Source organism: Phoca vitulina, unplaced genomic scaffold, assembly GCF_004348235.1.
Source record: "Phoca vitulina isolate PV1807 unplaced genomic scaffold, GSC_HSeal_1.0 scaffold11, whole genome shotgun sequence".
Lineage (NCBI taxonomy): Eukaryota > Metazoa > Chordata > Mammalia > Carnivora > Phocidae > Phoca > Phoca vitulina.
The window spans coordinates 40,781,309-40,804,705 of NW_022589714.1; the positions used below are offsets into that span (position 1 = coordinate 40,781,309).

At 53.4% G+C, this 23,397-nt stretch overlaps 1 protein-coding gene across 1 annotated transcript in view; it reads left to right on the forward strand.

Moving 5' to 3' along the window:
- Nucleotides 1–499: 499 nt before the first annotated feature.
- Nucleotides 500–23,397, forward strand: part of CUNH6orf132 (chromosome unknown C6orf132 homolog) — a 31,322-nt gene continuing 8,424 nt past the window's right edge. The window contains 2 exon segments of the mRNA XM_032410084.1: nucleotides 500–644; nucleotides 11,745–11,851. Of these exon segments, the coding sequence (XP_032265975.1) occupies nucleotides 500–644; nucleotides 11,745–11,851 (252 nt within the window).

The following is a 23,397-nucleotide window of genomic DNA, read 5'->3' on the forward strand; positions in this document are numbered from 1 at the left end:
CCCAGTGTCGGGCCCCAGAGTCGTTTCCGAAGCGCCCATACTGACCTGGTCATGAACCTCCTTAGGAGTAGGGGACTAGCCCGCCTCCTCCCTCGCGCAGGGAGGAAAGGGGTGGAGGAGGAGCGCCAGGAGGGGACCTGGGGGAGGCCGGCCGCTCGTCTTCCAGGCTGGGCGTGGGCTGGGCGAGGTCCCCAGCCCACCGGGCCGTGCCAACAATGGCCTGTTGTCGAGGGAGGCGGGCAGGAATGCGGCCGGGGAGGCGGGCGGCGGGGCGGGGCGGGGCCGGCGGCGGCCTCTTACCTGGCCAGGTGGCTCGCATTTCCAGCGAGCGGCGGCGCCCGCAGCACCTGTCGCCGGTGCGCGCGGGCGGGGAGCCGGGCGGCGAGGGGGGCATGGCCTGTTAGGGGCCTCTGGGGAGCCGGTGCCGAGTTGGGTCCGGGGCAGGGCAAGGCCGAGGGAGGGGAGGTCCTTCCCCGGGGCCCGCGCGGCCGGCGGCAGCATGAAAAAGAACCAGACGGTGCAGGGTACCTTCAGCAAACTCTTCGGCAAGAAGCACGCCAACCCCCCCAGCACCTCCCTCTACGCCACCAACCCCCCCTGGATTTTCACCCAGGAGGCCCCGGACGAGGGGAGCCGGGACTTCGGTAAGCGCGCGCGGGGTGGCGGGCCCGGGGGGCGGCGGGGAGCGCGGGAGGCGCGGCCGGGAAGGAACACGTTGCAACCTGCGCGCCGGGGCGCGGAGGCGCTGCCGGGAAGGGGAGGTGGCCCGGCTCGGCTGTCCCGGGAAAGGGCCGGCCGCGCAGGGGTGCGGGAAAGGAGGCAGGCCCCTGCCGCTCGCCGCTGACCCCGGCCGCTCGTCCGAGGTGATTATTTTCCCTCCGCGGTGAAACTTATGTCTGAGTTATTGTTGTCAGAAAGGCTTCCTGGGGCTTGTTCCCCCCTACCGAGGACCAGGGCACCCCCTTCTGCCCCCTTCTGTTCCTATCTGGGTGCTGACACGCTTGGCTCTGCACAGGGGAGGCCCAGGAAAAATCGACAGAAGCCACTGCTGGCGAGATGACCAGTCGCTGCAAGACGCCAGGGTCGCTTCCTGGGGGCACAGGCTCTCACAAGCTGAGCCTGGGGCCCGGGTCGTCTATGGGCTCAGCCCCACGAGACCAAGATGGGACCGTAGGAGGCCAGGGAAGCCCCTCCCGATGGGCAGCCGCCCCTGGCCCCTTGAGTCAGGGTCGTATACCTCTCTCTGCACGTGTCTGGAATCACCAAGCCAGCCCGGCCCTGGCGCTCTGGCTGTGGGTCACCTGGTCACTGCATCTTTGTGCAGTTTGTACCCTCTATGACAGGGGAAACCAGTGCGATGGGGACAGGAGTTCACTTCTTGTGTATGAGCTGAAGCTCTGGGCCCAAAGACAATCACCCTGCACAGCTTTCGCTCACCTGCCTTCATTGTCACCCCACTGTCTTCCCTGACCTTTATGGCCACTGTACCACGGCCCACAAGAGGGGGGTAAAGCCTCAGCCCCTGCTGTTGGATTCAGTTCAGCACCCGGGTTGTCATAGTGGGGACACGAGGCACCTGGACAGGAGCAGGACAAACAAGGTATCACCTCTTCCTGGCCCAAAGATCTCAGACCAGTGGGTGAACAGAGCTAACCATATGCCGATTAGACCATTCTGAGCCTTTGTGATAAAAAATGAAGTGCATAAGGGGCGCCTGGGTGGCTCAGTCGGTTAAGCATCTGCCTTCGGCTCAGGTCATGATCTCTGGGTCCTGAGATGGAGCCCCGCATGGGGATTCCTGCTCAGCAGGGAGTCTGCTTCTCTCTCTCTCTCTCCCCCTCTGCCCCTCCCCACCGCTCTTTCTCTCTCTCATAAATAAATAAAAATCTTTAAAAAATGAAGTGCATAAGGAGCAGAGAAGAGAGATGACCTCAGCTTGGAACTAGGGTTTGAGCTGAGAGGGAAGGGCATCCAGCATTATGTAGAGCAAACAGCGGGAGCAAAGCCTAGGAGGGGCAGAACAGTTTGGAGGCACAGTTTAGGAACTTACTAATACCTGTGTTCTGCCAAGTATAACAACTCTGTGAGACCCGAACACCTTTCCTCGCCTGTGTAGCAAACACTTACTGACCCCTTGTCAGGTGCAAGGTACCATTCTAAAGTCCATATGTTGTTGACTCATTGGACCCTCATCTAGCAATTCCCATGTAGTCAGTGATGCAGGTACTATAATTCCTGTTTGTCAGTTGGGGAGACTGAGGCACAAGGAGGTTAAGTAACACGCCCAAGATCACACAGCTTTACGTGGCCGCACCAGGGTTTTCTTAAGTATACGATTCAATGATTATTAGGAGACTTACTGAGTTGTGCAACCATCACCACAATTTGGTTTGAGAACCCTTCTGTTACCCCAAAACTTCCCTCATGAGGCAGAGCCGATATTTGAACCCCGAAGCCGGGCTCCAGAGACCACACTCTTAGCCAGCTTGCTGAATTAACTTAGTGGGAGGTGATTCAAGGGTGAATATGACTTGAGGGGCACCTGCTGGAGGACACGTTTCCTGCCACCCCTCCCCCAACACACACACACGCACACACTCCTTTCCTAAGGGGAGACCTCAGAAATGCCTTAGACCCTTCTCTGTATTTTTGCCTGCACTAATCGGTCCCTCTGGTGAGGGAAGTGGAGGCATCATGCCCTGTCACCTCCGGCCAGCGGCAGCCTTCACCAGCCTGGGCAGGGCTGAAGCCCAGGGGGCAGTTCCTCCCATTCCCAGGGCAGGGCTGGGCCTCCAGATGACTCAGCCTGGTTGCACCCTGCACATGGAGGGGTGGAAAACAACATGCACCCAGCAGGATGGCTCCCAGTATTTCCGGGGTATTCCCCAGGGTGCCAGTGGGTGTGACCCAGGGCCTCTTCCCTGCTGAACAGGACATGTGCTTGGAGTTGGGACAGGAGGGACCAGAGTTGGAGATTCTGTGATGGGATGGAGATACCAGACCTGCCTCTGTCTATAAAGTGAAGGCTAGCCACTCCCTGGGCCTTGTTTTTTCCTTCTGTGAAATGCGGATCGTGTCTAGATGGTCTACAGAATGGCTGCTTGAGGTTTGTACATGGCAGTGGTTTGAAGACTCTTAAAAAGAAAAGCCCTAAAAGCAAGAATTGGCAAATTATGGCCCTGGCTCAAATCTGGCCCCTGGCCTGTTTTCACAAATAAAGTTTTATTAAAACAGCCAGTCATGCCCATCATTTACATACTGTCTGTGGCTGCCTGCACGCTACAGTGGCATTGTTGCAAGCCGCGACAGAGACTGTATGGTTCACAAAGCCCAAAATATTTACTAGCTGGGCCTTTACAGAAAAAAAAAGGATGACTCTGATTTATTATGTTCAGGTCATTCCGACTCTGAGCACTTCCTGCCCTTGCCTGCTTCAGCATCTCTTCCTAACCCTTCTGTAGACCAGAGGAAGCTGAGGCCTTCTTAAGGTCTAAACAGGGTTGAGATTAGTATTCCATAGGGTCCCTGAGTCCGTAACCTTCTCTGAGATGCTGGTGGTATTAGGCCCTAGAGAACAGGCAGAGGAACGGAGCGGGGAAAATCAATGCGGAGGTGTGTACAGGAATTAAGGGGTAACTGGTGGCTCTGTGCTACAGCCATGTAAAAATCTGTTTGCATAAGGCTAGGCTGGGTGCAGTGGGTAAAATGCAAACAGTCATGTGAAGGTGGTGACGGCTATGTTTTCCTTTAAACAAGTTCCTTGACATATATTCTAATGACTATTAGGAGAGCTTCACTTAATGCAAATGCAATCCTAACGAAGCCTCGTGCCTCCCCCCACCAGCCCACGGAGGGGTCTTAAAAGGCGATTGTTTCCGAAATGCTTGAGAAAGCAGAGATGTGGATCTTCGCAAATTCCTTGATCAGGGACAGGCTGCTGCAGCCAGAAACAAGGCTGGCTGTCCTTCTGGACTCCTCCCGTACTTCTTGGATGAATCAGCCCACCTTCTTTATCCCCCGCGCCACCCCACCCCACCCCAGCAATGGGTCGTCCTCTATTTCTTGCCTTGTTCCTCCAAATGTAAATTGCTTTTGTCACAACCACATAGGACATTTATTACAAACACAGATTCCTGGGGTCCCACTCAGAATCACTGGGCTAGGACTTCCTGCAGGTCTATATAAATGTGCAGGAACTGTAGCCAGCTCCTGGCCAGGGAACCCCCATGCTCCCTAGGGTTGGCTGTTGGTTCTGGCCTCCCCGCTCCCGGGGGCCCCTGACCTTGTGTTTCAGGCCAGACTGAAAGGTAGGAAGCCGTGAACCCCTGGAGCTGAGTGTACATTTCCTGCCTGGGGCAGGCTGGCACCAGCCTCCCGAAAGCTGACCTGGGCCTTGCAGGGGTGTGAAGGAGACTGTTGTTTACTCCTGTCCCCTGGAGGTGCCCTGCAGTTTGCCAGCAGGTCAGTGCACACATACACGCCCATTATCCAAGCTCCTCTCGTCCCTGTGGTTCAACTCCAGAGGGCCAGGCTCTTCCTTGACCACAGCAGACCAGCTCCGGGGTGCCCCTTCTCTCCCAGCCAATACATTAGAAACAGTAACAATAATATTATCATTATTATTATCAGTTATTTACTGACCCAGGCACCATGCTAAAAACTACATACGTTAACAGAGTCAAAAGGCTCAGGTAGGTGAAAAGACTCAGGGCAGCTCAAATGTTGACGGGCATCCAGTCGCCTGGGGCCTTGTTAAGATCAGATTCTGACGCGGCAGGTTCTGGACAGGGGGACCTGAGAGTCCCCAGGCGAAGTCCTTGGGCGGGTCTGCAGACCAAACCCTGAGCAGCGACCGTAACTAGGAAGCTGAGGGCCGGTCTGAGGAGCAGCCTCCTCCAGGCCCCGCCCCCAAGGCCCCGCCCCTCCATCCCTCCCCACTCCTCTACCTGTGGTTTCCTGCTCAGGCCCAGCCCAACCTTCAGCGTCCCCTCTGCCCTTGGACAAAGGCCTCTCTCTGGTACCTGGGTCAGGCCTGCTGGGGCTTGCTGGGACAGACTGGCCTTCTCAGGTTCCTGTCATGTGGACCTGTTAATTAGCAAGGAAGGGCCTCATTAACGTCATTTGTGGGTTACATTTGTGGGGCCCACCTGCTGCTTCCCTGAAAGGCTGGGGCTCCTTAGTGACCAAGGATTGGATGTTTCATCTCCATGGGGTGGAGGTGGGGGGTCAATTTGGGGGTTCTGGGTTATTCTGTGTAAGGCAACAAACTCCCTCAGCTACAGCCCCACCCCTTCTAAGCCCCTGGGATTAGACCCTGGGGCCAGTGCTCTTGGGGCCATTTGGGGGCTTCTGGAAATTTGGGGCTCCACACCATCACCCCAGCCCTCCTCTTGTCCCTGCCAGCTGCTCTCCTTCCTCTGATTTTGGGAGGCTTCCTGCAACATAGGAATAATGATCCCCATTGGACAGGTGGAGAAACAAAGCCTGAGAAATTGCTCAGAAATCCTCAGGCAACACATTGAAGAGCCACCGTGTGACCCCCAGAGCTGATTCCTAGGTCCATTTGTTTCCTCTAGGCAGCATCCCGTTTTGAGTTTCTGGAAAAACAGGAGACGGCGGGTCTAGATGCCAGACCCCTGCATTATTCTCCTGCCGTGCTGGCTGTGGCCCGAGGGTTCTAGAGTCAGGTTGCCTGGGCTTGAATCCTGGCCCCTTTCCTTCACCAGCTGTGGGACCTCGGGCAGGGGACCTAACCTCTCTGAACCTCAGTTTCTTCATCTGCAAAATGGGGATAATAAGAGTGCCTCCCCCAAGGTTTGTGAATGGGAATATACAGAGCACTTCGAATCGCGCCAAGCTCATAATACATGCTTTTAATCGATGTTAGACGTTTGCATTTTTATTATGAATTTTCTCTCTAGCTCAGACCTGTCTAGGATTTGGGGAAAGAGCTAAAGGACGGTCCCAAGCCTCAGCCTCCATGGAGATCTGTGGCTGCTTTGGGGCTGGGCAAGGAAGAGCATTTTACCAGGCTTTCGACCCTGAACTTTGGGAGAAAAGAAATGCCAAAGACCAAGTGAGACGCTGTTCCTTTTGGCAAGAAGGGGAGAAAGGGAGGGCTGGGAGGGAGGCAGCAACTGTGTCCAGGCTTCAGCCTCCCCAAAGCAGGCCGCCGCACCCACCCCACTGCACTCACACACACACACACACACACACACACACACACACACACACACGAGAGCGAGTAGGGGGAGAGGCAGCGGGCCATGTGCCGTAGGTAAGGCACTGCGTCATTTGTGCCCGCAGCCCAGCACTACAAGTCAGGCACCCTGTTTGGGTCCCAGCACGCGGCTGCTCTGTGACCTTGAACCAGCCCCGCCCACACTGTGCTTCTGTCTTCCCATCTGCCAAAAGCAGCCCCAAATGTCCGCATTCAGAGTTCTCCCTGACAAGAGAGCAAAGGGCCACTCGCCCCCCCGTGGCTCACACCCAGGGGTACAGCTATTTACCCTTAATTTGCTGTGACTCAAGCTCACAGCCAAACCCTTGCTGGAGCAAGCTAAGGTGGGGCAGAGGGAACGCAATGACGAGAACGGTGATGATGATGATAAGCAGCCCTCCCAATTACTGAGCAGAAATTATCTGCTGGGTGCTGTGCTCACCTCTTATACACTGTGTCTCTCACTCAGCCTCACCCAGCGCCCCCAGTCAGGATCACCGCCCACAGTTACAAAGATGAGGAACAGCCTCCGAGAGACCTAGAAACATGCCCAAGGCCCCACAGTGAATAAGTGATGGAGCCGGGACTGGAACCAGGCTCAGCGGGGCGCTGAACCCGCAGCCTGGCCCCCGCACCATCCTGCCTCCCCTCCCGGCTGGGGAGCTGTGGCCTGCCTGGGTGTCTCCTGGCCTTGCTTTGGCCTCCTCAGAGCCCACACAGCCTCAGCCTCAACGTAAATACCCCTCAAGCCAACGGCAGGGTGGGGTTCTCCCCCGAAAGGAGGCCGTGGAGGAGGGAGCTGCCATCCCCAGGTTGAGGTCTGAGGGGATGCCTTCCTGCTGAAACACATGCGGCCACCAAGAGTTATTTTTGAACCAGGTTTCTGGATATTAGATGGCATTTATGTGAGCTCAGATCCTTGAGGAAGCGTGAATGAGAAGCTGCCTTTGTTTCCTGTCAATCTATGAGAGACAAATGTAACCAAACGCAAAGGGATCCTGCACAGAATCCTGTCAGAAAGAGGATTTCATTTGGGGGGAAGCTGGGATTGTTTTAATGATCAGGTTTGGGTACGTGGAGGCAGATCCGAATTTCCTCCTCCATTATCACTGCGCTTGTTTGAGATGAGTTTGCCAGGCAGAGAGGCTTGTTTGTATCTTGACAGGGCTGTGGCCCACCTGGGGCTGGGGCTGTGCTCAGACCCCACTCCCAGGGCCTCCCAAGGCTTCCTGGCTGCTGGAATTGCCCCCCAAAGACACCCCCTTTCTCTGGAAGCTTCTGGGTCCATGGTGGCTCTCTCCACTTCCCTGCCTTCTGAATCCCGCTGGGATGTTCCTCAGGTGTCCCTCTGGGCCGTGTGGCAAGCTCAAGACCTCCGAGATCCCCAAGGGCTCTTCCGGTGGGCATGGGGCCGAGTAAAAAGACAGACACAGAGGGAGTTTCTAGGTTTCAGGGTGGATAAGACACTAGGACAGCATCTTTTCTTACTGAGCATTCTCATCGTATCCTCAGAGGGCAAACTGTCCAGGCTCCTCTTTGTCACTCCCTCCACCTCCTCACTTCCCCTTCCATCCTCAAGAGGTAGCCTGGCCCTCCTTTACCTCATCAATTTGAGGAGGGGGCTGCTTCTCAGGAAGGCCCATTCTAGCATCCCTGAGACTGTGATCGGAGCCGAGTTCATTTACTTCCATGGGAAAATCCCCAAGTTGGACTCTATTGTCTTTCTGTTTAGTTTGGACCTTGATCTTGAGGCTTAGAAAGCCCTAGCCCTGACCTTGAACCTGTGGAGGACCCAGCTCATGGTGGTGGCCCCTCTTGCGTCGCCTGCTGGTGTGCCTTTACCAGTCAGGAATTGAGCCCAGGGACGTCTCAGTGGCTCAGTTGGTTAAGTGTCTGCCTTCAGCTCAGGTCATGATCCCAGGGTCCTGGGATCGAGCCCCGCATCGGACTCCTTGCTCAGCGGGGAGCCTGCTTCTCCTTCTCCCTCTACCACTCCCCCTGCTCGTGCTCTCTCTGTCAAATAAATAAATAAAATATTTAAAAAAAAAGGAACTGAGCCCAGGCATGAGGGGCCCAGGGAAAGTCTGGCAGGTTCTAGCCACACGGCTTTTGTGTTTTGGTTTTTCCTTTTTTTTCTTTCCTTTTTCTTTTTTTTTTTTTTAAGATTTTATTTATTTATTTGATAGAGAGAGACACAGCGAGAGAGGAAACACAGGCAGGAGGAGTGGGAGAGGGAGAAGCAGGCTTCCCGCCGAGCAGGGAGCCCCACACGGGGCTCTATCCCAGGACCCCGGGATCATGACCTGAGCCGAAGGCAGATGCTTAACGACTAAGCGACTAAGCGACCCAGGCGCCCCTGTTTTGGTTTTTCTTAAAGCAACATACACTTATTATCGGAAGTTCTGTCGGTCAGGAGTCTGACACCGGTCTTACAGGGCTAACATTAACGCGTCTGTAAGACTCTGTTCCCTCCTGGAGGTTGTAGAGGAGAGTCTGTTTTCTCAGCTTCTCCAGCTTCTAGAGGCCACCTGCATTCTTTGGCTCGTGGCCCCTGCCGTCTTCAGAGCCAGCAGTGGCCAGTGGAGCCTTTCTTACATCACACTCCAACTCTGTCACCACACTTCCTGCCCTGACCCCCAGACACACCTCTTAGAACTGGGGAACCAAACTGGATTTCCAAGAAGCGCCCCAGTGGGGAGGAACCACTGGGGCCTTCCAACCCTGCCTCAGGCACAGCCTCTCGCCTCCGATGGGTTTCCCAGAGATTGACTGTATTTTTAGAAAGGGTTCCCCTGCTGGGGCACCTGGGTGGCTCAGTCGTTAAGCATCTGCCTTCGGCTCGGGTCATGATCCCAGGGTCCTGGGATCCAGCCCCGCATCGGGCTCCCTGCTCAGCGGGAGGCTTGCTTCTCCCTCTCCCACTCCCCCTGCTTGTGTTCCTGCTCTCGTTAACTCTCTCTGTCAAATAATTAAATAAAATCTTTAAAAAAAAAAAAAGGTGGGGTTCCCCTGCTGAAAACAACCACAAACCAAGACAACAGTGCCTCCCAGTCAGGGCTGAGTCATGGAATCTGTGAGGTGGTTAGAACGCTTACACCTGCGTGGGGGTCAGATTCGGCTCGGCCCCAGCCTGAGCGTGCCCCCGGGCAAGCTTCACCTCCCGCCCCTCCCCAGAGCTGCTCCAGGGCCACAGCCAAGACTCTCTTACCCCCAAATAGCACCCCCCACCCCTCGCACCCCGTCCTCCCAACCACACCATGTATGTGGCGGGATTAGAATTCCCTACTCTGGAAGCAGGGCAGGTAATGGTTCAGAGATCAACCCTGCAGCAGAAACCCCAGCTTCCCCACTTACTCTGAGGCTTTGGGCAAGTTCTTAGACCTCTCTGTGCCCCGATTTCCTCATCTGTAAAATGGGGATAAGGACTGTCCCAATTGCATGGAACTGTTTTAAAAATTAAGTGAATGAATAATGTGCAAGATGCCTAGAACAGTGCCTGGTCCATTAAAATTGCTCAATAAGTTTTACCTATTATTATATTATTACTACTATTACAGTGATCTCCTTGCCGGGGTGCTCCCTTCCAGAGCTTCTAGGCACACATCAATGTCATGACAATTCAGCTGTAGAAAGGAGTCTTCATAGACCCCAACACTAGTGCAAAGATGAGATGATTAGAGAAAAGGTCAGCCTTTCTCTGGGAGTCTGCCTTTCTTGCTATCTCTGTGTTAATCCCACCCCACCCCCAGTCCTAGGAAGGGCCCAGCAGCCATATCACGCACGTGGGATTTAGACCTTTGGTGTCCACACAGCACTATCTAGGGAATGTCCCCGGGGGATCCTGGTGTCAACAGGCAAACTCTTAGAAGCCAGAGAGAATCAGGTGGGCCTTAGGGGTAGCCGTCGTCGGGTTTTCCCGTTATCTCTACTTTAGTGGTTTCTGACTGGGCCAGATCTGCACTCTTATGTTTCCCCTCTCCTCCCCCCTGGCATCTTGATCTCCAGGCTCAGGTGTGGAGCCTGGTAGGGACTGGGCAACCATGTCTTCCTGGAGGGCACTGGGCAGGCCACTGCTGGGAACTGGACTTACGGGAGACTGTGGCGCACACAGAAAACTTGTCATTTTGGCCCCTTTTCAGAGGTGGAGAATTGGGAATGTTCCCGCTGCTCTCTGCCTGGTGGGGCAGCACACAAGGGGCTCTGCATCCAGTTGCTCTGATGTTCTCAAGAGCCTTTGTGGCACATTCAAAACCCAGATTCTCACATAGAGAGAGGGCTGTGGCTGTAGGTGTGGGAATTTGGGGTGAATGTATTCTGATCTCAGGACTTCCCTGACAAGCCCAGTCTCTCTTGAATAAATCTTTTGGCTTTCTTGCAATTTGCTCCTGGAGTCAGGTGCAAAGGGAAAAGTAATCATGATTTGTTCAGTGTTCCAGTTACAGGATTCTGGTTCATTGGGATTTTGACCTTTCTTCTCTTTCCCCTTCGGCTATAGAGGAACAAAAAGTCCCTCATGCCCTGTTAAATGGGTGAAAGCCCTTGCTCATGACCAACATAGGAGGTCCACAGTGACCCTTGCTTCTAGGAGGTGACAGTATGAACCTGGGACAGACTATGAAACCCTATCAATGAGCATTAAGGGTCATGAGGAAGATTGGTTGAGGAAGTGTGAATGGCTTCTCACACCCTCCCCACTACTGTAGAAACAGCCTAGAACACAGACCCAGTAACTAGAGGAAGAGAAAGGTCTTTGTATCATCTTCCTACAGGGGAAGGGACCACATTTGTTGAGCACTTACTAAGTGTAGGCCACACTAACTCCTCATAACAGTCCTATAAGGTCAGCACTAACATCACTCCCATTGTACAGATAGGAAAACTGGGGCCCAGAGAAGTTACACAACACTGCCAGTAAGTAGCTGAGCTGGGATTTGTACTAGGTACAGGGACCCTACTGTCCCACTCCTTCTGCTCTGCCCCCAAGTGTGAAATGCACGGAGCCATGCTCGTAACCATTGATGGTTTGGGGGATTAAGGAAGTCTTGAGTTAGAAGAGTCCAGAAGGTGGGTGCTGGGCCACTGGGAGCAGCAGGTGACCTCATCTGCTCTGCTTGTTCCAGATTAGAAATTCAAACACTTGAGAAAAAAAGCCACCTTGAGTTCCTCCCTCGCTCAGAGATAAGCTTTAGTTGGGGCATTGGCCACACTCTCAGGGCCCCTAAAGGAGGGACGACTTGTCGAAGTGTAGACTCAGGAGCTGTACAGGGGGTCAGGAGGAACATGCTTCTGGGGCAAGCTGAGGCCCCAAGAAACAGCCCCCTGGAGTCCCTCCCAACCCCACTGCAGTGGGCCCCGTGAGCTCCCACGCCATTGACAGGATCTTGTGTAAGAGGCGCTGAGCTGAGTCAGATGGGCCAACCACAGGGCCTGGCTCTCCTCCCTCGGAACTGCAGGGCAGATTAACTCAGTCGTCCCACATGCTTTTGATCTCCAGCTCATGGTCTCCTGCACTTGTCTCCTCCAGGTGGCATCTATTATGGAGACAATCGGTTTGACTCTGTGAGTGAGTCAGGAACAGCCACGCTGAAAGCTCGGCCAAGAGTCCGGCCCCTACTGACCTTCCTTCCGCTGGTGAGTATGGTTCTGGGCTGGGGTCTGAGGGTCTGCTCTGGATGGGCCACCTCGGCTGCCAGAGGAGGCAGCCCCTCCTGCCCTAGCCCGAGTGGACATCAGCCTCACCCCCTGTTCATTCCCTTCCTTCCTGATGCCAACCCAGGGTGGCTCCTGGGAGGAGACGTGGCTGAGACTCATGGCAGGAAGGCTGAGATTAGGGGTGTCAGCTCCTCCGCGTTGAAACCCGAGGAGAGGTTATGGGGAACTTGTGTGCAGTGTCAGCACAGCGATGGGTACCTCTAGCTAAGCAGGATTCACGTCCACGTTCCGCAAGCATGGACCACAGCCTGCTCTGTGCCAGGCCTTGCATTGGATGCGGGCACGCAGAGATGACTGAGCCAGCATTGCTGCTCTCAAGGAAGGACAGGAGTGAGTAAACAGACTGTTGGAACATAGCTCAGAGCACCGGCAGCCAATCCAGGGTGGCCAGGAGGGCTTCCTGGAAGAGGGTAACACCTGAGCTGTCTGAAAGGACAAATAACAGTGACCCCTGGGAGAAGGGCATTTGGGACAGCACTGTTCATGGGTCTGAAGCTGCAGGAAACCAAAAACTCCCTTCTGGAGCTGTGGTTGGGCTTTTGTTTTGGGGGGAGGGAGAAAGACTCAAAATACCTGCTCTCTGACAGGTTCTATTGACTGAGACGAGTTCCTGGGTTTCCTGGGACAGTGTAGACTAGGGCTGTCCAATAGAAATACAATGCAAGCCTCGTATGTCATTTTAAATTTTCTAGTAGCTACACTGAAAGTAAATAGAAATAGGCAGGATTAATTTTAATAATATATGTTACTTAATTCAATATATTCGAAAGATTATCATTTCAACATTAAATCGATGTTAAAAAATACTACTGAGACGTTTTACATTCAGATTAGAAATTCCGGAAATGGAATTTTTCATGCTAAGTCTTTGAAATCTGATGGACTGTACTTACACATACATCCCTGACGAGTGACATTTCACCATGGCCAGTGGCTACTGGACTGCACAGCCCGAGTCTAGAGCCTAAATTCTAGGTTCAGTCCTGCCTGTCAGGCCTGGCTCCTGGTTGGAACAATATTATGACCAGTGTCCATGAGGATTTGTGCCACCCAGACTGAGGAGGGATCTGGTCTCTAGCGCTGTCTGGCACAACCACCTCCGTCCCCGTCACCTGAGTTTTTGTGGTTTATCCAGCCTCACCAACCAGACCCTGAGATTCTAGATGGGAGACACTGAGTCTTATATTCTCCTGGCTGCATCCCCAAGGCCCGTAGGTGGAGGGCTGAGCACACAGACCTCTGGGAATGCAACTTTAACTTGTTTTCTGCTTATAAAAGCAACTTGTGGCTCAATCAGTTAAGCGTCCGACTCTTGATTTTGGCTCAGGTCATGATCTCAGGGTCATGGGATCAAGCCCCACGTCAGGCTCCGTGCTGGGCGTGAAGCCTGCTTAAGATTCTCTCTTTCCCTCTGCCCCTCCCCTCCCCCTTTACACACACACTCTCTCTCAAAAACAAATAAGAATAAATAAATAAAAGCAACTTGTGGAAATTATAGGCAAATATAGAAAGTACAACACCACCAACAAAAAGGTATAAAGCAAGAGTCAGCCCCTGACTTTGTTTCCAGAGATGCATAAAAGTGTTACAGGGGTCATTGCCCCCATAAATGTAGGTGAAATAATTCTGAGATTTTTCTATTGCTGAAGGTGAATTAGATTCTCTCCCCTCACCTGGACCCAGGGCTGACCCACCCATACCTGTTCTGGTTGCTAAAATATTGAAATAAAGGGATGTTGCCCCTGGAGTGGCTCCAGCCCCTAAAGGGGTAGTTAATGGCGGTGCGGCTGAGTTTGTTCTGATTGGCCGAAATCCTCTACCCAACCCCCCCACTTGGGGCCCTGCAGTAATTAGGGCCTGTCCCAGCCTTTCTGCCCTATCCCTTCTGGTTTGGGCAGAGCACAGGCAGGCAAGGCAGAAGGCTGTGGGGTGGGGGTGGGGGTCGCCGGAGGGTCGGGGGAAGATAGTGGAGTGGGCTTGGCTGGCTGATCCGGCCTGGAGATCCAAGACTGCCTTCTGGGGGCCAGTCCTCTAGGCAAGCCTCTGAGCCAGTCAGGAGATGGGGGCTTCGCCCCAACAAATCCACCTTGCAGCTTGCAAGGTCCCATAAGGTGGTCTGGCCTTGGGATCGTGGCTTACACATACGGAGCCCTTATTGTGTGTCGGGCACCCTTCCAAGTGCCTCCAATGTGTTAACAGAGTCAACAGAGACACCGTATCAGGAAGGTGCTGTTATTAATTCCCATTTTGCAGATGGAGAAATTGGAGCACAAAATGGGAAAATAACTTGCTTAAGGTCACACAGCTCCTAAGTGGCAGAGCTGGGACTTGGAGCCCCACAGCCAGGCTCCAGGGTCCAAGTCCTATTCAGATCATCCTATGCTCCCTTCCACCCACAATCTAGAAGTTTTTTTTCTCTTCCAGCACCAGTTTGCAGAACCACCTGCATCTCTCTTGTCTGCCTCTATGAACCCCTGTCCAATAGCTGAGGCCTGCTGGACACCAGGGTCTCTTGCCTCTTTGGGGTCATAGACCCCTTTGAGATCATGATGAGGCTATGGGCCACATCTATGCAATTTTGCTTACAATTTCAGTGGAGGCCCCTCTTACACCCCCAGAAGCCCACCTGTGATGCACCTCTAGATCAGGAACCCTTGGCCTGATGGCTCGTATCCTGGGGACATCCCTGGGCTCCCGATTCAGGTCACAAGATACACAGCAGCCCCAATATCCTTCATCACCTGCTCCTGGGTTGAGGGGAATCCAACTCCTCTCTAGGCTCTGGGCCAGGTCTTTTGCTTTCTTCCAGCTGGGGCAGGAGGCTGGGAGAATAAGCAGGAGGACAGAAGCTCCGTGTGGGTGTGGGTTCACACATAGATACACACTCGTGCACAGCCCGCCCCCACAGCCCCACCAAGTTAAGGTGGGTGGGAAGCTGGGCCAACGCCCAAGCCCTGCCTGACATTGTCCTGGCCGGGCCGGCCTCGCCCCTCCCTGTCCTCCCTTCCCATACTCAGAGTGCATCTCCCAGGCCAGGCTTCCCCGGGGCAGGGGAGGCGCAAGGCAGCAGTGCCCAAGAAACCAGGTGACAGGCCCGCTCTTCCTCGAGCTTTGCATGCACCTGAGCCACCTTCTGAACGCACCCTCAGCCCTTCACACGGGCCTGCAAAGGGATGGGTACAGAAGAGGAGGGCGAGAGGAGGAGGGCAAGGCAAGGGCAAATGCTTCTGACTGCTTCCTGGAGCCTCCTCACTTGATTTGACGTAGAAGGGCAGAAAACTAAGAAATACTTTCTCAGGCAGCCGGGGCCAGGAATGAAAAGTACCTCCGGATCCCTCCGTGACTGGGATGGGACCCAAGTGATCCTCAAGGAGCTGGAACCAGTCTGGGCGCTGTGGGTGGCTGAGGGCCAAGCCCTTCCTCTCCCTGGGCCCCTGGCTCCTCACCCATCCATGGGGGTTACACCAGATGGTCCTTCAGGGTCTCCCCAGCTGTGACTTTCTATGTTAAGTAACTCCTAATGGAGAGGCAGGAGGCCCCCACAAGAAGCCAAGCCCCTCACAACACCCGGATCACTGCTTGAGCTCTGTTTCCTGCTGAGACAAAGGGCAGCGGTCCAGCCACCCTCCTTCCTGCTCCGAGAGCTCAGAAGAACTGGATCAGAATCACCGTACTGCAGAACTGGGGAGGACCCTGGCGCTCATTAGGATGAGAAAACCCAGGCCTGGGGAGGGTCGGGTCCAGGTTACCCTGCTCAGTAGAGGCAGAGATGGGACCAGAGCCCGGGTTTCCTCCCAATCCAGTCCAGTCCACACCACTGGGGGCCTGGGCTGAGCGGAGGAAGGATCCTTTCTCTCCACTTACTGCTACCCCTGAGGGGAGGCCGGGCCCAGGGCTCAAGCCAGAGCTTGCCCAAGCTTTCCAGAGCTGAGCTGATCGAACAGCTAGTAGTGGGAAGCTTGTACTTCTCTCTGGGGCTCCCTCTTGCCCTCCTCTGGTCTGAATCAAACCACATCCAGGGTGACGCATGTGAGGAATTAACAATTAAATGCCAATGTGGCAAATACAGGGAAACTGGCTGGACAGGTCCCTAGCGGTGCCCCAAGCGGTGAGAGCTCCCTGGGCCACCCCACCCTATGAGTCAGGCAGGCCTGGCTGTGCCTCGGGAGGTGTCGGGCTAGGCCGGGGGCAGGAAGCTCCATGGGCTCTGGATCCCTCCCCCTATTCCTCTGCACCTGGAAGCTCGAAGTCAGCTGAATTTCTGCTTTCCACTCAACCCCCTTTCAGCTCATCTCTGAACTCAAGGTCCACGCTCCCTTTGGGGTTGGGGTTTGAGCTCCTTAGGATGAACCAAGCAGGGCAATCGTTGTTGGTTCTTGACTGATTCGTGTGGCTGACATTAGCTGGAAGGGTTGCGGGGTGAGGGAGCACTGTGTGTTTGTGCGGGGGGGTGGCAGGGGCCTGGAACAGGATGGCGTACACGTGGAGCCTCCAGTCCCCATGGTAGCCCACTGCCTCCTCTAGCCACCTGGCTCCTTCCGTCACAGTGAGGGCCTCACCCTGAACGTCTACACCCTCATGCTACCCACAAACAGCACCCCCTCGGCCACGCTATGGGCTCAGAGATATGCATACCCCCAGCTTGGGCTGCACTCAGGAGGACTCACTGGGGAAGAAGCTCTAGAAGTGGACTCAGGGCCATTGAAGAAGGGGATTCTAGGGAGCTTGGTGCCTGGAGCAAGGTCAAGAAGGGGGTGGTATGGGCTCTAAGGGCGTGTCCCCTTGATCCCATAGACTCTTCACCCCGTAGGGAACCGGAGCAAGGCCCTCATGGCACAGAGCCAGGGGCAGGGCCCTGCGTTCAAGAGCGGTTTGGGATAGCAGGTAGGTTCAGAGGAAGATGGCCTCATTAGTGGAGATTCTTCTCTGACCCCCAGGAGGGAGTTAGAGCTGTGACAAAGGGTAGAGGCCAGGGTGGAGAAAGAAATCAAGGTCTTTTATAAAATGCTCACTGACTCTCCACTTCAGAGAAGCTGCTCTGTGGAGAACACACAGTTGCTTTTCTGGACCCTGTACCTCCTGCCCCTGGACAGCACCCCCTACCTCACCCTGCTCTTCAAAGCCAAGCAACACCTAGCTGGGTGTCACCCAGCTTGGGACTTTGGAAGGGTTTCCTTGTGGCTCTCACTCTGGGGTTCCATCCCTCTGCTCCCCCAGCCTACAGTGGTTTCCCCCAATCACGGCCAACTCTAAATCTGACTCAGGGTCATTTCCTTTACCCCATGCAGCTCCATGCCCATCCTGCGGTGCCCCAGGAGCAATCTGGTGAGGAGGCTTGCATTCCACAATGTAGGGCTAAGACTCAGAGTTGGCACATGCCCAAGGTCAACCATGTGTTGCCCGTTGGCCCAGCCCCTGGTGACCCAGCCTTGGGGTTTGGCTGGACTTTGAGGAATCCCAGGCATGAGGATGTGTGTGTCGAAGGCAAGAGGAGGCCAAGAGGGTAGGGCTGGAGCCATCCGTGGAGTGAGTCCTGTCCCCCTGAGCGCTTGGTGGGACTCTGACCCTCTAAAACTTTAAAGGGAAGATAACCTACCCTCAAATAGTGAGTGTTTTCCACCTTTCCTCCTCCTCAACTCTGAAATGTTTGTAGTCAAAGGGCAGGGATTTCCAGTGACCTAACTATGACCATAGGGAAGCGTCTGTCTCTTCAGCTTCAACCAGAGGCAACAAGCTAGAGGCTGTACATGGAGCAGGTCTTGGAGACTTGGAGACACTGCTGACCACTGCGCTGTGTTAGGGCCTGAGGAAGGAAAGCCCGGGGGAAGGTGACGTTTCTGGAGTGCTAACTCTGCAGGATCTCTTTAGGTATGTGGTGGCCTCCGGCGTCCTAACAAACCTAAGGGAAGTGAGATCATCCCCATTTTACAAATGAGAAAACTGAGCCTCAGAAGACAAGACAAGGGCACACTTCTTGAGCACTGACCATGTGTCAGATACGGTCTTTGATTCCTTTGAGACAATGGAGTTAAATAAAGACCACCAGTCTGGTTTGTCTGACTCCAAAGTTCATGTTATATTGTTTGTTTTGTTTTGTTAAGTAGGCCCAACGTGGGGCTTCAACTCATGACCCTGAGATCAAGAGTCGCACGCTCTACCAACTGAGCCAGCCAAGTGCCCCCAGTTCATTTTTTTAAAAAATATCTATTGTATTGGTTTTTTTTTTTTCAATTATGAAAGACACAGACGTTTGTTGTTAAGAACTGAGAACTAGAGACACGTATAAGGAAGAAAATAATATGAATAGTCTTGGAATTGCTTCCACCCCCATCCTCCCCAGCGACTAATCATTGCTGGATAACTTTCCAATATACCAGGCTGTGATGGTTTGTAAAAAGCTGCTTAGACTGAGCCAGTGAGCTGGGAGTGAGGTGGGATCAATGATCTTAGGCTTCTAGGCGTTGTCCCGGTTTGGGGACAGGGAGGGGCTGAGGCCCAGTTTCAGGTGGAGGGCCCCACCCGGCAGGGCCGGGGCTGGACTCTGCCCCAGGCGTCCATGCGGAGCAGGGAGGGGCGTGGTGGTGGCCGCCAGCGGGCGGGGTGGGGGCGGTGCTCAGAGGCTCGTTTGCCTGTTCTCGGTTGGTTTCTCCGCGCACGGGGCGGTGTGGCCCTCTGTGGACGTGGGCTGCCATCCTCGAAGGGCCACACACCCTTCTCCCCTGAGTCTGTTTGAGGCTCATGCCAGCCCCTGTGGGCAGCGCACTGGGGCACGGGGCTCTGTCATTTTCTCAGCGCGACGAGGGTCCAGCTCCTGGACTGACTGCGGCAGTCCGAGCCCCTTGTCTGAGGTCAGCAGTGACCTCAAGCCCAGCCCCACCCTCTTGGCCTCACCCTGTGGCTGCTGGGAAAGCAGCTTCAGGAGCTCCTCCTTCATCCCACTTGCCTCTTCCCCTCCCCGGAGACACAGAATGATCCTGAGATCTGGAGGCAAGGGCGGACTTCTGTCCTAACCCCCTGTCATGGAGGCTTGGCCCCGAGTGCCCAGGCCACCGCACAAGGCACAGGGTGAGTGGAGTCACTGGCAGGACACCTTATGGGCCTGGACTCACAGAGCACCATGGTTGAAGTGATCCCTGGCAAGCGGTTACAGAAGAGGCAGGGAGGCCCAGAGAGACAAGCGACTTTGCTCCGAGTTCGTTGGTGGTGGGGCTGGCTCCAGGACACAGACAGGCTTTCCACCTCTCCTGTATTCTTTCTTCCCCTCATTCACTCATCCAGGAGTTCATTCACTTAACAAACTTGTTGCGTTGTCCATTCTGTGCCAAGCATGAACAAAGAATTAGCTAACACCTGACCCAGAAGGAGGCTGGGCTGGGGCAGCAGAGACGAGACTCACCTATGATAGGATCCATCTGTGCTCGAGGAGAAGCATGAGGGCAGGCTCCGAAGTTCCAGTTTTGACCCTGCACTTACTAGCTGTGTGGCCTTGAGCAATGTTCCTCGCCTCTCCGTACCTCAGAGTCCTCTTCTATAAAATACAAACAACCTACCTCTAAGGGTTACCTGAGGACTTACTAGGTTGCTACCTGTCAAGTACTCACAATGGTGCCCAGAGGCACATAGTAGGGACCTAATAAGTGCCAGCTGTGGTAACGTGCACACAGGGTGCAGAACACACAGGGTAGAGAGATTAACTCGGGCTGGAGTTGCCAAGGAGGGCTTCATGGACCAGGGGCATTTACTCTGGGGTTTAAAGGATAACTAGGAGTTTCCCAGGCAAAGAAGAGCATCCCAGGCAGAGTCAGAGCAAGAGCAAGGCTGTGGAGACCTGAGAAGAATCAGGAATGAATCCCAAGCCCCTGCAGTGGTTCTTAACAGGTGGAGGAGGGAGGTGTGGCCAATCACCTAGGGGTTTTTTCAAGCTACTCACCCACCCACAGAACCTCCAAATAGCCTCTTCAGAGTGTGGTCTCTGGCTTACTGAGGATCCCTGCTGCAGGGAGCCCACTTGCTCATGACTGAGTCAGGTCCCCATGGACACTAGAGTGGGAAAAAGATGAGAACCCCTAGTTGGAGCCCTGGGTTTGTGGAGAGGGTAGGGAGAAGATGGCAGGAGCTGCAGAGGGGACAGCTTGTAAAAGTTCTCGAATGCCATGTGAAGGTGCTTCAGTTTCATCCTCTAGACCAGTGGAAGGTTTCTGAGCAGGGAAGTGACCTGCTTTGAGATGCATTTCAGAAAGACCATCCTGGCATCTGGTTTAAAGAATGCAGTGAGGCAGAGGCCAGGCAAGTATCTGGAGACAATGATGGTAGTCTATCTATCTGTCTGTCTGGGTGAGAGACAGTGAAGACTGAAGAAGGGGCGAACTGGAGGGGTCGCAAGAAGAGAGGGACCTAGGAAATGCCTGGCAGAATCGGGTGACAAGTTGGGTGTGCGCATGATGAGCGGGTGCCTGGAAAGACAGGGATATATAACTCGTTGTAGATCCTTGGGCAAGTCACCTAACCTCTTGGTGCCTCGGTGTCCTTTCTGTAAAAATCAGGTAGCAACAACAGCACCAGTCTCATCAGGTTGTTGTGGAAAGTAAATGAGTTAAGAGATAGAAACCACAGAAAGAGCACCTGATAAAGAGTAAGTGCCAGGAAGTCAGCAACTGCCATTATTACTGCTGAGACTGGGAGTACTGGGGACGGTGGGAGAAAGATGGTGTGAGGTGCTCGCATCGAACAGATGGGAGGCTCTGAGGCTCTCGCAGCACCTGCTCTTTCCACGGTCTTATCTTTTGTTTTAACCTTTTTTTTTTTTTTTAATTGTAAGATACATATAACATAAAAGTAACCATTGCAACCATTTTAAAATGTATAGTTCAGTGGCATTAAGTAACTTTTTCTTTCAACCAATCCTAATGTGCAGAAAAGTTACAGGAATAGTACAAAGAACTCTCTAGAGCCTTCACTCACATTCAGCGCATTTGCTTTATTTGCTCCCTCCATCCTTGATATATATATACAATATTTCTTCCTGAACCATTGAGACATTGTGTCCCTGTACTCCTAAATACCTCACTGTGTGTAACTTAAGAACAGAGACATTTTCTGCACAGTTACCGAATTCAGGAATTTAATATTGATATGATACTTTTATCTAATGCATGTTTATATTGTTATTGCCAATTGCCCCTTTAATGTTCTTCATGGCACACATCCCAGGATTGAGTTCAGGATCACACATTGCATTTAGGGGTCATGTGCAAGCCCTCTTCTTAAGGAGGCTTTTCCTCCGTTCTTTGAGGCTCAAGGAGGCAGGTCAGGGAATTCAGCACTCATGGAGGTAGCTGCTGTCTACACCAGTGCATTTGCCCACCAAAACATGGCACTGTCCCAGCCAGCTCCCTGGGTCTCCCGGATGAGTGAAGGGAGTTCACCTTCTGGGTCTGTTTTTCTAGGACTAAGGTGAAAATCAGTATGTCTTTGCCTTGCCTGGAGACACAGCAGTGGAAGGGATGGCTAAGTGAGCTGCTGGGACTGTGTGGGCGTGAACAGAGGAGAACCACAGCAGCTCAAGCAGAGCAGTGAGGTGGTGGGCATGTGCTGGGCCCCCCATATCTGTGGGGAGAACCTGAGAAGCCTGACCTCTGCCTGCATTGTTGCTCCAAGGCTGCTCATGAGAGACTTCCATCCTGTGGTCTGGGGAGTCTACTGTGTTCCCAGAGTTCTTGAAGCTCCAAGGGTGGGATGGGCAGTAGGACCTGCGGCCCATAAAATCTGTCCATCTCCCTCTTCCACGCATAATTATACTGGAGCACCACGGGTGACCCAGAAGATGCTTCTAGGATTCCAGGCAGCTTAGCTTGGATTATTCACAATTTTTTCCCCTTTGTAGGAGAGAGGATTGGAAGAAATAAGCCTTCAGCTAACACTGGTTTCCTGGGTTAGGGATATTATCTCATTTTATCCTCATAACGCAAAGTAGGAAATATTATGTCCATTTTGTAAGTGAAGAAAATGGGTGATTTGTAGAAAAGGTGAGTCGCAGGGTCTAGGTTTGCACCCCGGCTCTGTGAAGGGACTTGAGATAATGTAGGTAAAACTCTTAGTGTTGGCACCCAGTAGGTATGTAAGTGGTGGTTTATTTTTTTATTTTTTATTTTAAAGATTTTATTTATTTGAGAGAGAATGAGAGAGAGAGAGAGCACATGAGAGGGGGAAGGGTCAGAGGGCGAAGCAGACTCCCTGCTGAGCAGGGAGCCCGATGCGGGACTTGATCCCGGGACTCCAGGATCATGACCTGAGCCAAAGGCAGTCGCTTAACTAACTGAGCCACCCCGGCGCCCTAAGTGATGGTTTAATATCAGTGCCACCACTGCTCATCCAAGGTCACACCCCTGGCAAAATTCAGAGCACGAATGGAATCCAAGACTTTCTACGCTGAGTCCCCATGTCTTTTTATTTTCCAATTATGTTCAAAAGAGTAAACAGAAGTCTCAGCCGTGGGTGGCTTTTGAAAATCTGGCTTCCACCTCATCAAAATCTACCTCATCAAAAGAGGGTACATACTTGATGAAGGTTTATTAGACAGTGGTGTGTGTGTGTGTGTGTGTGATCTCAGAATGTCTTGGGAGACACTCCTCGGATTGCCTGGCCCCTGGCCCTCCCCCGGCCCAGATCGCTTGGTTTGAGAGCTGTGAAGAACGGGTATGTGTTGGCCGTGTGAATTAAGTAGGGGCAGGAAAAAATTACTGAGAGGCAGGAGAAAGATGATGCCTCATGGCTATTCCAGCGTCAGAATTTTTTGAGAATGAGAAGATGAGTGGTTTGTTGCCCCCAAATGGCCAAAGAGTAATTCCGAGATTGCCCTTGGAAACGCAGAGTCTCATGGATATTTTTGAAACGCCTGTCTTGAATCCCCCATCTTATATATGAGCCCATGAAGCCATTAAGCCCAGAGAGTTAGCACCATCAGCCCATCAGTGAGTAACAACACAGCTTACTGTGTGTCCAACTTTGGGGGACTCACATAGGACATAGTCCCTGGGCTCCAAGGTCAACCATATCTCATTGGAGGAACTAGGGGAATATCGAGCGAGCAAACAAAAATCTTCCTTTGAGGGGCTTTGCTATGGGTTGCTCTGAAGAGCATCAGGTCAGGGGCGCCTGGGTGGCTCACTCAGTCAAGCGTCTGCCTTCAGCTCAGGTCATGATCCCAGGGTCCTGGGATTGAGCCCCACATCGGGCTCCCTGCTCAACGGGGAGTCTGCTTCTCCCTCTCCCTCTGCCTGCCGCTCTGCCTACTTGTGCTCTCTCTCTCTCTCTGTCAAATAAATAAATAAAATCTTAAAAAAAAAAAAAAGCATCAGGTCAGTAAGGGCTCCTGCTAATAATGTTTATTGGGCTCACACTCAACGGGCATTCACCACACACTAGGAGTAAAGTGCTTTTTGTGTACTGTGTCATTTATCCTCATG